The sequence below is a fragment of the Podarcis bocagei genome (genome assembly GCF_964188305.1).
Source record: "Podarcis bocagei genome assembly, chromosome: 7".
Lineage (NCBI taxonomy): Eukaryota > Metazoa > Chordata > Lepidosauria > Squamata > Lacertidae > Podarcis > Podarcis bocagei.
In genome coordinates, this window is record NC_138132.1 from 54,043,132 (window position 1) to 54,057,812 (window position 14,681).

General features: G+C 45.5%; 1 protein-coding gene and 1 long non-coding RNA gene across 2 annotated transcripts in view; one reads left to right on the forward strand and one right to left on the reverse strand.

Annotated features, from left to right (window-relative positions):
- Positions 1-388, reverse strand: part of LOC308592181 — a 28,367-nt gene extending 27,979 nt beyond the window's left edge. The window contains exon 1 of the long non-coding RNA XR_014010414.1: positions 64-388. This is a non-coding gene — a long non-coding RNA (uncharacterized lncRNA). The remainder of the gene's footprint in view (positions 1-63) is intronic.
- Positions 389-1,985: 1,597 nt separating this feature from the next.
- Positions 1,986-12,481, forward strand: FOXF1 (forkhead box F1). The gene is made up of 2 exons (XM_081201242.1): positions 1,986-3,563; positions 10,818-12,481. The coding sequence occupies exons 1-2, from the start codon at positions 2,489-2,491 to the stop codon at positions 10,973-10,975; spliced, it is 1,233 nt and encodes a 410-aa protein (XP_081057368.1). The 5' UTR covers positions 1,986-2,488; the 3' UTR covers positions 10,976-12,481.
- The last annotated feature ends 2,200 nt before the right edge of the window (positions 12,482-14,681 follow it).

Below are 14,681 nucleotides of genomic sequence, written 5' to 3' on the forward strand. Positions count from 1 at the left end.
AATTGCGCTAAATTTACCACGCGCGCCTGGAAAAGAGGGTGACAAAATCTGGAAGTGACTTACCTTGATGAGTGAGTGGCAGGCTGGGAAGCGGATGAAAAGATTCTCCGGAGAGTTTAAAAAAAAATGTTTAAAAAATGATAGGGAGGGGACGATGGACACCCACCCTTCTCTAAATGTGGGTTGGGGATGTTTTTTGGAGACGCTTTTAGGAAGCGCGTTTTGTGCGAGTGTCTTTGAGAATCTGTAGAATCAAGTAATAACCAACGCGTCCAGTACGGTTTTTGTTTTTTGTTTTTTACAGAAGAAAATATTTGGAATGGGAATGTATGGGGTGGGTGGAAGAAAAGCCCTAAACAATCAGCAATATAAGCTGAGGGCCACTGGAAGAAACTCCGGACGTTTTCATTTTATTAAAAAAGGCCCGGGAACTTGTTTACGTTGCGCTGTATAAACATCCTGCCCCTTGTCTGCGTCTATCTCGCAAAGAAATCAGAAACTTGATTTTTAAAAGTGGGTGAGTTCCAAACCTACCGCCTTTCAAGAGAGATCCCCTTGGTGGCAGGGGAGATCCGGGAATCACTTTAATTTTTGGTGTGTCTCATTTGTGTATAAACAAAACTGCTGGTCCTTTTTTTTAATGCGTTCAATTAACTGGTCAATTTCTAGCAAACGTCTTGCTGTTAGGGAGGGATGTTTGTGTTTATTCCTCTGCGCGCGCGCACAAACTTCTTAATTTCTTTCTTTTTTTTGTCGGCAAAACAAGGCCACATGGAAATCGCTTCCTCGCGAGTATTACCAACTGGTTTTGCGTAGCAAAGAAATGAGGCGTGTGCGTGTGTGTGTGTGTGTGTGTGTGAAAATAGCGGAAGGTTAGGATCTAAGTGGCCTTTCAACACGTTTGGAAATGGACAAGCAGAAAGTAGTCTCTGGACACAGAGAAAGATTTTCTTTGGACGGAGAAGTAAGAGCAGTTGAAACCAAAAGAGCGGAGGATCGTTGGGATGTTTATATGTGGGCGTCGGAGAAATAGAGTTTGGGAAGCGATTTACCAGCTAGTTAATCCAGAATCATGTACGGAACGCCCAGATAGTCTTCAAGCCCAAGCAGCACCCTTCGATTTAAACACAAGGCGCTCCATTCATTCCGTGCGCTCAGGACTACTTAGGTGGACGGACCCGAGCCTGTTTTACACCTCGGGAGCAAGTCCCGCCGATCGTTCCCAAAGGATGGACGGCCTAAGGATCCCGGCCTAAAATACACACACACACACAAACGAAGTAAAGTAAATGGGTTTAGGATCCCCTCGGCATACCCAAAACAGATTACTCAAAATATATTCACACCATATATTTAGGGTTTGGGGTGATGAGGAAGGGGTGAATCCATAGGGTCAATTGAAAACCCCTGTCCTCCAGTGAGGAGGTGGTGAACACGTGTGTGCATGTGAAGGAATTATACGGGTTCGGGTGGAGCCTAGAAATTTTTTTGGGGGGGGGGTCCTTCTGCATCAGGACAAGGTGGGATCGGCAGAGGAGTGATGGTGGCAGCATTGAATCCCTCCGTTTGGTTGGAGCGAAGCCTCTTACAGCGCCCACCAATGTTGAGCTAAAACGCGGAAAAGAGACTAGGAAGAAGGAGGAGGGGAGGAGGAGGGGAGGAGGAGGGGGGAGGGAGGGGAAGCAACTTGCCTGGCGGGCCGGGGAGGGAAGGGGAGGCGGGGACTCCTCCTGCCTCTTACGTCGTGCTGTCAAGAGCCGCCAGGCGCCCGCTGACTTGAGATAAAAGTTAAAGGCAACCGCTCCGGTTGGGGGCAGAACCCGCGACTCACCGGGCTGAGAAGCAGCAGCAGCAGTAGCAGCAGCAACTCCTCGCTGGCAGAAGCCTGGGAGGCGGGTGGGGGAGAGCTGGGAGGAAACGCTGGTCAGGCAGGGGGTGGGGAGGGTGGGGGGAGAAAGCCCGCGCCTCCCGCGAAGCCTGAGAAACGGGGGAAGGGCGAAGAGGAGGAGGGAAAAGAGGAGGAGGAGGAGGAAGTCTTTTCCCGCTTGGAACGCCGGATTAGGAGCAGAAGGCTCGGACACAGCCTCTTTGCTGGCTTGGATCGTGAGGAAGAGGGGTGGGTGGCGGCGGGTTTGGAGGCGCGCCTTTTCCAGGTAGAGGAGGCTTTGCTTCGCGTCTGGGGGTCCAGCGGACAGCTGTCCCCTCCTCTTCTCTCTCCCACGGCCTTGGCTCTGTCTCCCCACCTCTACTCCCCGTTAGTCAGGGACAGGAGCCCGCAGCTTAGTTTGGACTGAAAGAGAAGGCGACTGGGATCGGCTCCGTTTCTTCTGCATTCCGGCTTGCAGCGCTTTTACGCAACTCTCTGGAGGAAAAGCAAGGGCGCAGGAGAGAGAAAGACCTGGGAGCGGGACGGGGGAGCTCAGACCCCCCTCCCTGTTCCGCCCAGGAGCCAGTCCTTTAGGGAGGGGGCGGCGAACGGGAGCCGTCGATGACCGCAGGACTGCTGCGCGCTCCTTCCTCTCGACCCCCTCCTCCTCCTCCTGCCGAGGCCGAGGCTTTTCCGATGTCGACAGCCTCCGACAAGGCGCAGCAGCAGCAGCTGGGAGCAGTCATGGAATCGGCGTCGTCCACCACCTCCTCGACCCCCAGCAGTAGCAGCAGCGGCGGAGGCGGCAGCGGAGGAGGAGGCAGCGGCGGCGGCACCAAAGCGAAGAAGTCCAACGCAGGCATCCGACGGCCGGAGAAGCCGCCTTACTCCTACATCGCCTTGATTGTCATGGCCATCCAGAGCTCGCCGTCCAAGCGCCTGACGCTGAGCGAAATCTACCAGTTCCTGCAGAGCCGCTTCCCGTTCTTCCGCGGCTCGTACCAGGGCTGGAAGAACTCGGTGCGCCACAACCTCTCGCTCAACGAATGCTTCATCAAGCTGCCCAAAGGGCTGGGCCGGCCGGGCAAGGGCCACTATTGGACCATCGACCCGGCCAGCGAGTTCATGTTCGAAGAAGGCTCCTTCCGACGGAGGCCCCGCGGCTTCAGGCGGAAATGCCAGGCCCTCAAGCCCATGTACAGCATGATGAACTTGAATTTCAACCACCTCCCGGACAGCTACGGCTTCCAGGGGCCTTCTTGTCCGCCCAACAGCCTCCCCCTAGACGGCGGCGCCCTGGGCATGATGAACGTCGACGGCATGGGACTGGCCGGCCACTCCGTACCTCACTTGTCCTCCAACGGAGCGCACCATTCCTATATGGGGAGCTGTGGAGGTGGAGGTGGAGGAGGCTCCGCCGGAGGGGACTACGGTCACCACGATGGCTCGGTGCCCGCCTCGCCCCTGCTCCCCGGAGGTGGCGTGATGGAGCCCCACTCCGTCTATTCCAGCACGGCGCCGTCCGCTTGGGCGCCATCCGCAGCGCCGGGTTTGAACAGCGGAGCTTCCTACATCAAACAGCAGCCTCTGTCGCCTTGCAATCCGGCAGGGAACCCGCTCTCGTCGGGCTTGTCCACGCACTCCCTGGAGCAACCTTACTTGCACCAAAACAGTCACAACACGGCAGAACTACAAGGTAAGGACGGACTAGTGTGGGGATGGGCGCCCCTGCGCGCCGGGGGGGGGGGGCTGGAGATCTCGAGAGAGAGCGGCGATCAGGCCGCACGTAAACTGGAACAGGGAAGGTAACAAGCCCAGATTTGGGGGAGCGCTTAGCGCAGAAGGAGAGGCTAAAGGTTTTGTTCGGGATTATTGGAACAGCCGAAGCCTGGAGCTGTAAAGCTAAAGGGAGAAGAGCAGGCGGCCAGAGGAAATCTCAAATGCATAATGGGTGCCGGTGAACAGACCTCTGAGCACCCAGTTACAAACAACGGAACAGCAGGTTTCTTAAGGATCCGTAACAAACAAGTTCCGTGTTCACTTTTAGCGCCGGATATGTAGGCTAAAATATGTGACACCTGACCAAAAATAACCCCCCCCCCTCCGGAATAAGCCTGGAAACAATTCGACCCCATTTCCTATTAAACGAATGCTGGTACGCTTTGAAAATGTGGGGAAATCCTGATTGTATGGTTAGGTGATAAGTTACCCAGCTGATGTGATGAACCCAAGCGGATCAGGGACATCAGAAGTCAGTCCCTCTGCTGTGAGGGGAAAGCTACGCTTTAGGAGCGAGGTAGAGGCTGTTCCAAAGTGAAGTAAGGGTGCGCGTGAGATTTATGTGAGATCAGAGGGTACTGGAGCGAGGGAGGGCCGATTAACAGGGGTCAAAGGGCTGGATATGGGGAGCAAGCAGGATTGTGGATGTATAACTAGAAAAATAGGGATCGTGGGCAGAAAACGGGGGATATTCCCCACCACCACCCAGTTTCAGCTGCAAATCCTCCTCCAGTTGTTTTGCTTATAGAGAAAAGGAATAAATTCAGTTGTGGAGAAGGCGAGAGGGCAGCTCCAAAAGTTTTTTAGCCCTCTGAAAATCGCACCCAGAAATACAGTGTTCTCAAGAATGCGAGAAGGTGATGCATTTTGAAGCAGTGTGCATAAATACTGTGCGAGCCTTTTTATATTTTTTGCTTCGTTTACCAGAGTAGTTGACTTGAAGTTTGTGGGATTGATGACGATTCCCTCCTACCCACTCCACCTTCGCGCGCGCCCCGTTCTCTAAGAGAAGTTTAACGCTACCCATTAAGTAGGTGCGTTAGGAATAATTAAATCTGCTTCGGCCCTATTGATACTATTCCGAATAACATTACGGATAATATTCCATGGGGCATTTCAATGATTGTATGCGTAGAAGTTTAGAAACTCTATTATATACTGATGGTTTGATGCCAGTGAAATCCATTAAAGACACATTGCAGATTGAGTTAAAAAATGCTCTTATATAGTGCCATACAGATGTAACGCGTTTTAGGGATCCAGTTACGGAATAAATAGGGAAATTCCCATTGATTTTAATAGGAGTGTAGTCTAAATACAGTTGCAGCAATACCTACCTACGCTTCGGTTAATATATGTGCGCAAACCCTGGAATTGTACGGGGCGTCACAGATTTGTCATTGCGTCACTTTTATTTCCTCGCTGCGGTTCCCTAATAAACATGACCCGGTTTTACATCATAGAAAGGAGCATATTTCAAAACAAGAAACAGCGTGATTTGTGAAATAAGGTTGAAGTTCCGTTTTATTTTCTGGGGGGTCAGAGAATTAATCCTAGTATAGTCCCTAGTTCCTACCTCAAACGTGGCAGAAAGAAAACCTGTTCATAGTTGTATTAACATCATTAAGTAAGTTGTGCCAATATATCTTAATGCCAATTGCCTTAAACGTATATAGGAAAATATTGTTCTGAAGTCAGAAAAATGATGGTATAATTAATTTCCTTGTCGTCCCTATTATTATTATTATTATTATTATTATTATTATTATTATTATTATTATTATAGTCAACACCAGGAACGATACTGAATCCTGTGGCACCTGAAATATTACCATTTATTGTGGCAGGTATCTGGCGACGTGGGATGCAACCCAGAAAGCTTACTGCGGACAAAATTGGTTAACCTTTAAGACGCTATAGAACTCTTGTTACTACTTGTTTTGTTTTTTCTCCCCAACAATTGATTAACCCGGTTTAGCACCACCTCCTTTTGAGGCAACAACGACTTTAGTAATTATTAATAGTAATCCTATTTAATTAGCACTTCTAATACTGACCGGTCTCATCAATTCAAAACCGAGCAGAGTGCCACTGCAGCAATTAACGACAGCAGTGGTGACAAGGAGTAAGTTTAGTTTAGCTCAAGCCAAAACCAAGCCCTTAAAAATATCCCAGTGATCAAAGTGTGAACTTAAAGCTGCATTCCTACACGTACTTAGCTGGAAGGTAATGCACATAGGACTGCGCTGTCAATTTCTCCCAATGAAACGAAACAGATTTTCAAAAATGATGGTGATGATGATGATGATGATAATAATAATAATAATAATAATAATAATAATAATAATAATAATAATAACAACAACAACAACAACAACAACAACCATCACCATCCAATATATTCCACCTCTTGATTCTCTTTATACAATCTTCTACTTAAAATTGCTCCCCAAACCTTCTTTCCCAGAGCTGATCTCTGCAAAGGAGTCAATCCTGTGTCAGTATTTTACGGACTGCCTAATTTCAGTTGCCCTTTTGAACTCTCCTTTGTAGACAAAACATCTTTCTTTGCCTCAACCAGCTTTGTTAGGGCGGTTTTGTTTATTATTATTTTATTCCCCCACCCCGCTGTCTGCTCTCCAAATTACACCCCCCTCCCCGCTCTGAACAGCCCCTCTGCATTCTCGACATTGCTTACCTTGGCCGGATTCTTTCGCGTTCCAGGAGGGCGAGACATCTTTGCAGCGGAGGCCGTAAAAGAAAAAGGGACCTGCGCGATTAGTTTCGATTTTGCGAAAAACATGAAAATGCACTACGTACTCTCTTTCGGTGGTGATTGGAGTGGGGAGACCCACCCCCCACTCACCCAATAAGCCGTAATAGCATGGGGATGATGAGGGATTCTACTAAGAGGAGGGAATAATGGTTTGAAACTGACCAGCCCAGCAAGGGGAAATTGACAAGGTCTCTGTCTGTCACTGGAGGGGAAAGATAAGAGGTGTTAAGAGGCGAGAAGACAAGCGTTAGTTGGATTTTCTTTTTCCAAATCGTAGGGGAAGAAGAGGGAAAATGTATTTTAAGCAGACAAAAGATTTTTTTTTTTGGGGGGGGGGAGAGAGCAAAGAAAAGCGTGCAAGCATTCAGAGACCTAAAAAATAAAATAGCCGAAACAAACGTGGAAGGGTTGTGCTCGGAAAAAGAGTTAGCCTGATGCGCCGAAAGGCCGCGGCTAGCCAAAGCGCCGAGTCCAAAGACTTTTAAAGAATTCCTCCTCCCTGTGGCCTTTTTGCGGGTGGGGTCCTGTGGTGTTGCTTCTGTTAGAAGAGAGGATTTTTTCTTTACGGTTGGGGGTAGGATCCTTTGTATTTTAACAGCTCCCCTCTAGTTTTAGCAGCCGGGCAATCAGGGAGGCGTTATCACGGCGGGCCACCGTCTTCTGACTCCCTGGTTCTGACTCTGACTCCAGCCGCTCCTCCTTGCTCCAAATGGAGCGGGCTACTGACCCGACAGGTCTTCTCACCTCTGTTTGGCCAGGGGCATCAGGCAGAGTTAAGGACAACTAGCAGCAATAGAGGGGAGCAAAAAGGCGCGTGGAAAATAATGGAGACGAACAGAGAAAAATTATGGAAAGTTGGGAGGAAATTCAAGCTTGTTTTTTTACAGCCCAGGGGTGGGGGTTTACATTAGGAACCACCTCACTTTCAAAATATAAAGACTCACGTCTCCTACTGTTTCTTTAACCTGCTGGTTTTTTTTAGCAACATAAAGGGGACGAGGAGCATTTTATTTTTAAAAAAATACATTCTGGACAAATGAGGGAGTTATAAATCTTGGATATCATTCTGACTTCTGCTACATGAGTATGGAAACCAAATAATCAATTTTTAAATGGGGGGGGGAGGGGGAGGGGATAGCCACAGAAGACATGCAAAAAACAACAGTTTAAAAAGGCAATGACTACTACTACTAGTAATAATAATAATTTTTGACAGTTCTTTACTTGGTTAAATCACCATGAAAATGACAACCAATTAATTAAGAAATTATTCTATTGTCATATAGGTGCAAAAGTGTTTTTTAAAAAAATCACTTAAATAAGTCCATTGTGCAGTCCGTATATGGTGTTGTTAACTGCTCTATAGATGGGTAGAGATAGGGCTGTTATTTTAAAAATGGAAAGGGTTTACAATTCTGAAAGGGAGAGGAATGCTAATTCTATCCATTGCAAGTTGTTAACCACTAAATATGAGTAATCCAGTTACTGTGTGAGGAAGTGTTCTATGAAATTTGTTAATTAGGAACCAATGTTCCAGACTGATTAGATTTTACAATGAAATAAGTATATTTAAATACTATCAGCAGATGTGGATCCATAGATAATTTTTTCCACAAGTTACTGCAAAGGCCTGCCCTGATCCTGTGGCATCAGCCATGCAAAGGGATGGGTGGGTAGAAGAAAGGTATGTTCCTTTTCAGAAGAAGGAGCAAAGTTAATATCTGCTTTTAATAAAATGTCTGATTGTGGTCCAAAACCTGATAGGTTTTGTTTATGTTCATTGCAAGTCTTCATTGGAGTACAGTAGTAATTTAACCTTAGAAATAATTAAAAGCCAGGGCTTGTTTTTCCTCTGGCTTGAATGAAAGCAAGTCCTCCAGATTTATCAAGAAAGCCAAATCTATACACACAAGAACCAAAAAGAAAAAAAAAAGCCCAACCCTCAGTCCTCCTTCCTTGGCCAGCCAGGAAACAGACAGTCCCATCCCATCCTGCTATTTGCGAATGGGCAAAATTCCCATTCCAATCAAGTGGGAATTTCCTCTGATTAAGAACGGCAGAGTTCAGAGTCCATAACATCACCTAGCTGGGTTTAACAGATTCCAAGGGGTTGATGAAGCCCCTCCCAGGGGGAGATCTTGTGGACTGGTGCCTATTGTCACCATAAACTGAGGTGGCTCCAGACTTGAATTGTGAAACCAGTTGTAGACAAGCAACAAGTCTGTGGAATTGTGTTTCTCCAAGAGAAGCACCCTAGGCTTCTGTATGGCAGGTTGCTGTAACTACTACTACAGGGTTTCAGAAGCAGTTTGTGATATGGCTTGAGGTTCTACTGTTCAAGGGATGAAGGGGAGATGTGTTTAAAAATTTCACCCGCGCATGCCAGAAGTGGAACTCAGCCACATTGGAATCTGCCCTTCTACTGAGTCAGACCACTGGCTTACGTAGCTCAGGCCTACTGAAGTCGTCATCCTCTCCCCACTCTGCCTCTCTCCCCCCCAAGCTAATTTCAGCCTAATGAAAGCTCAGTAAATCTTCAGGTTTTGCTCCCTGCTTGCAACTAAAGCACAACATAGAGGCTGTGAAGTACCTGGTAAGTCCCAGTATGTAAGGATAGCAAGCTGCACAGGTTCTGTTACCCATTTATTATCCTTGACCATGCCTGGCAGTAGCTCTCCAGTCTTCTGTTAATATAGATATTTATTGATCCTTGCCCAAAGGTATACAAAAGTTCATACCCAATACAAAGTATCCTTTTATAGTACACTGGAGTGAAAGAAATGCTTCTAAAATCTGTTCTGAAAAGGAAAAGAGGAGGAAAGAAGGGGGAAAAGGAAAAAGGGAGGAAAGCAAAAAAAAGAACAGAAAAAGAGGAAAGAAAGAAAGAAAGAAAGAAAGAAAGAAAGAAAGAAAAGAGAATTCTATTTCATTTTTCTTACATGATGTCCCTTTTGTGTTGGAAATGTAAAAAACTGAACCTCAGACCAGTGGCGTAGCGTGGGGGGTGCAGGGGGGGCCGGCCGCACCGGGCGCAACATCTGGTTAGGGGGCACAAATCCACGGGTTAGGGGGCGCAAATTACTTGCCTTGCCCCGGGTGCTGACAACCCACGCTACGCCACTGCCTCAGACATGATCTATGTGAGGCAGCTACTCTGCCTCAGAGCTGGACTTCTTTGGGCATCTTACATCAGGGAAAGGGCCACACACATCTCAGTGATGGATCATCGGCCTCACAGATCCTCCCAGCTTCAGTGCCCAGCATTTCCAGGTAGGGCTGAGAGACTGCTGCCCAAAACCACTGCCACTGACAGATAGTGTTGAAAGTACTGAGCAAGATGAACCAATGGTCTGACTCAGTAGAAGAAAGCTTCCTGTGTTCCTTATGTATTCCTTCTATGAGGCAGAATGAAGCAGCTGCCTCTGCTCTCTTGACTAAAAAGAGAAAGTCTCAGGCAGCAAATTATGAGGGGCAGAAAGTGGCTAGGATATGGTCTGCCCTGGAGCCCCTAAGCTAACATACGGCACTAGGGTGCAGAGGACTCTACTCCATCGCCAGTGCTGAGGTAGGATTCCATTACCAGCCTAGTCAGATTTTGTGCACAGCGTGGTGAATGCACAGTCTTGTCCAGGGGTCAGCAAACTTTTTCAGCAGGGGGCTGTCCCTCAGACCTTGTGGGGGGCCAGACTATTTTTTTGCGGGGGGGGGGGATGAATGAAATTCCTATGCCCTACAAATAACCCAGAGATGCATTTTAAATAAAAGCACACATTCTACTCATGTAAAAACACCAGGCAGGCCCCACAAATAACCCAGAGATGCATTTTAAATAAAAGGACACATTATGTAAAAACATGCTGATTCCTGGACCATCCACGGGCCGGATTTAGAAGGCGATTGGGCCGGATCTGGCCCCTGGGCCTTAGTTTGCCTACCCATGGTCTTGTCCTTTGCCACAGGCAGTAAAATGGCTTGGGTAACTCCTGTTCCTACTGTAAAAGCCAATGCTGTAATCGACCAATGTTAAAGCTTAACATGCATGCAGAATAACCCTAAAGGAATGAACTTGTTAGCAAAATAGTCACTCAACCTTTGTTGATTGACACCTGTAGTGGAACGCAAGACCACCAGGATGTCACCAACTAAGTTCTACTCAGAGTAGAACCTTTGACATTAATGGACCTAAGTTATTCCTATCCTGTTAATGAATTCCAGTGGGTTTCCTCTGAGTAGAACTTAGCTGATGACAGACCACAGTTTCTATTCATGCTGAAGCAAAGTATAATCGAGGTTCTAATTCTGCAGTTTCATATCTCCAGGGTGACATATTTTACCCCCTCCTCTCTGTCTCTTGTCTTCCCAGTCACTTAAATCTGCTCTCTGCTTTTCTTTCAGGAATCCGGTACCATTCTCAATCTCCAAGCATGTGTGACCGGAAAGAATTTGTGTTCTCCATCAACGCCATGGCGTCATCTTCCATGCATTCAGGAGGTAGCGGCTCTTACTACCATCAGCAAGTTACATACCAAGACATCAAACCTTGCGTGATGTGACAGTAGGGCTGGGGAGCTGAGCTTTCTTGGAGGGGCAGCCAACCCCCAAAGATCCAAGTGAAAACTGTATAGAACTGTGGAACTTCCTTCTACAAGCCCCTTTAGGAGCCAAAGAACCTCCCCAGAAGCTAGACTAATAGTTGCTCATGAGGTATATGAATATTCAAAACATCTACAGAGAGGAACATGCTGTTCTCAAGGAAGCCTTGAAGAGGAGCAAAGATGCGTTGTGTGTGATTTTTTTTTAATTTTTTTTGTAGGGGAAGGTGAAGCACAATGCCAAAACACTAAGTACTCAATTGTCCTTTCATCTTGGGTCTCAGCACATTCAGAACAGTGATCTGGTAAAAATTCCAAAAACCACTTTGTGGTTTCCTCCTCACTCCCGCTTTAAAAAAGGAATAGGATTCAAATGAACTCTGCTTTTTAAAAATATATCCTACCCCCAAATTCTCTACAATTTTAAATGATCATTAATGAAAATGGATTCTAAAATTTGAGGGTCAGGGATCTGCTGTACAAAGTAAAGCAGCACAAATAATGCAGACAGCGATGGTGAACAACAGTCATTTTCATGTGGTGTCCATCACTGGGTCCTTCATTCAGCAACCAGAATTGGCTTCCAGTTGTAACCTCCCTTCTTATATTTTAGGGACTGAGCATGAAATATACATATGGCTCATTGTTTATTTGACCTCTGATTCAGGGCAATGGCAGACTCTCCAGACATCTGAGTGAGTGCTGAGATGGTGCTCTTCCCATATCTTCTTTCCTAGATTGTAATTGTGCGTTGAGTTTCCAAAGCCTTCTCTACCTTCAGGTGTTGGTGGGGATTTGAAAAGCAGGATCAGATACACACACACACAAACACACAGAAAATGCAACAGTAGAACTGAGGACGTTGGGCTGGGTGCTCAATCACACGATCCTGTAGAAATCACCCCACTTCTTTTTGACCGTACCCAAGCCTATTTTAAATAGTAAAGTACCAAATTACAAAGAAAAAGCACTTTGAGAAATAAAGGTTAAAAATGGAAACGATTAACAAGGCTCACGCTTTTATTTATTCAACATTTTAATAAAACACAACAGCAGCCTTGGTCAATCAGTATTAAAGTGGTTAATGTGTTGGCAATATTTGCCGTAGGGACTGTGTGAAATAACCATCGTTAATGTCAAAAGCAGCAGCATGGCAAAGCAATTTTCTCTATGTTTTATATATAATTATATATTATATATATAAAAATATAAATATGAAGGACGCTTTTGTCATTTCCTCCCCCTCCCCCCTTTTGCCTGACTGTACAGTTCGGTGGCACACCTATTTTAAGTTTCATTCTGCACTGTATAAAAGTGTAATGACAGTGGAAGGGGTTTTAGACCCCCTGCTTTTGTGTACGTTTGTCCTTTTAAAAAAAATGGAATGCAAATAAAAAAAATGTATGGTATTCATACACAGCCTTCACAAATTGTATAACCCGTAAATAAATCATCGTGTGGCATAGACATCTGTGTAGTGGCATACTGAGAATAAAACTCAGAGAAGATTAGGTCCCCAACTTAGGGTGTTTCTTGTCGTTGAAGGGCACCAAATTGTCTCACCTGTACATTTGGATCTCTGTATGTAGGGAGGACAGCGAGAAAAAATTACCCTTTTACCTTTCTATTCTCAGAATGATTGTGCCAGGCTCCAGCTTGCGGAGTTTGCTTTCAGGGTAGATACAAGTGGGAGAATTCTGGACTGGATTGTTTCAGATCAAGAAAGCACGTGCAGAGTGTGACAGATTTTGAGGTATTTAAAAAGATCCCTGCACCTAGCCCATTTATTAATAGTTAGATATAAGCCACTCAGTGGGGGGGGGGAAGCGATTCTAAACAGTAAGGGCAATAAAAAAAATATTTTTATTATTTATTTTGATTTCTTACACACGCTTCACCACAAGATCTCACGGTGGGTTACAGAGATTTAAAATGAAGTTTGGTGTGGTGGTTAGAGTGTCAGACTAGGACTAGGGAGACATGGGTTTAAATCCTCATTCAGCTATTAAGTGTTACCTTTATAGCATGTCTTCTTTCCCTCTGTGTACCATGGAAATAAAAGAGCCAATCACTTCAGGTGAGGGTTCCTGCACTTCTTACGGAAGTTTCAGGTCCTTTCTTGAAGTTTCTGCTTTTGAAAAGTCAGTCTCTAAGGGCTGCATCCAAGTTATTTACACTCAGACAAATACATTTAACCCAATGGACTTAACACAATCACTTTCAGTGGGTCTCCTCTGCGTATGACTTAGTCAGATGCAACCTTAGGTGTTTATTGGAGCTAGAAAGAAAGAAAAAACATGCAAATAATATTTTACCCAGCTGTGCAGTTAGAGCTGTTAAGCATGGCTCTTCTTTTCAGTGTTCTGTTCAAGGTTTTCACAGGCCTCATGGTGCTTGAGAAGTATCCTTTAAACAATAATCTTTTAAAAAATAATCCTCTAAAGTTCAAACAATACACTTTAAAAATAATTTCCCCCTTTTCTTCCTAATGTTTCAACGAATGAAACTGATTTGTAAAAATGTTACATGGGGAAAAAATATGAGCGAGAGACATTCCACACACTTTTGTAAATCAAGAAAATATTTAATTAAAAAACAAACAAACAAATACTTGATTTTTTAAAAAATTGGGTTGGATGCAGACCAAGTGATCTGAACTTAGTTCCTGTTGAACTTGATGGGACTTAAGGCATGACTGATTTGACTCATTGTTTTCAACTTTACTGACAATGCAGACCTAGGCGTGTTTGCTTAGAAGCAAGCTCCGCTGTGTTTACTGAGACCTACTCCCAGATATGTGTGTATAGGATTGCAGTATTAAGTGCAATAGACACACCAAGCTGAGAGGGTGCTGTAACAATGACTTCGAATGGAAGGAGAGAGGTGGGGGGACGGGGACGAAGACCAATTTTTGGCATCATACAGGGTGCCGCTGAAATGTGAACGCCCAAAGTCCGCCGCTGCTTACGTTCTTTATAATATTTAAGAACACACACCCGTGGTAGGTAAGAAGTTTATGAAACCATGCATAGCATGGAGATAGTGGATGGAGGAAAGTTTTTCTCCCTCTCCTAACACAAGAACTCATGGACATCCAATGAAACTGAATGTTGGAAAATTCAGGATAGACCAAATTAAATACTCCTTTATGTGGTATGTAGTTAAACTATGAAACTTGCTCCCACATGTGAAAGTAATGGCCACCAATTTGGAAGGCTTTTAAAAAGGCTACTATCTATGATGGCTTAGTTCTACCTCCACGACCAAAGGCAGTGGGCTTCTGACTACCAGTTGCTGGGAATCACTCATTAAGACCATACTTTTACTCATTCTTTGTAGTTCTATCTGAGAAAACAGATTTGCACCTTGGAATATGGTGCCACGATGCTTCAACCTTGTTAATGCTGAATCTATTCCTGTGCTAACTTACAAATCAAACTGGTTTGCTTCTTGTCATGTTATATTTGCTTCCAGGTTTCCAGGGTAAGCCCTCTGCTATTTGTATTACTGTTGAATGAATGTTGGGCAGCTCTGTTATACCCTTCCCTGTCTAGAGCAGCAGAGAAGCAGAAGTAAGTTAGAAAAGTCTAGCCACTCATTTGTGCCCTGGATGACTGAATCACTTGTTCTTGTCACTTGAAGGTCTGCACTGGCAGCCTAGTACTGC

Bases quoted from the DNA above. Each gene is read 5' to 3' on its own strand.
- FOXF1 (XM_081201242.1), top strand. From the start codon at position 2,489: ATGACCGCAGGACTGCTGCGCGCTCCTTCCTCTCGACCCCCTCCTCCT. The intron at 3,564-10,817 runs GTAAGGACGGAC...CTTTTCTTTCAG, and splicing joins CAACACGGCAGAACTACAAG to GAATCCGGTACCATTCTCAA.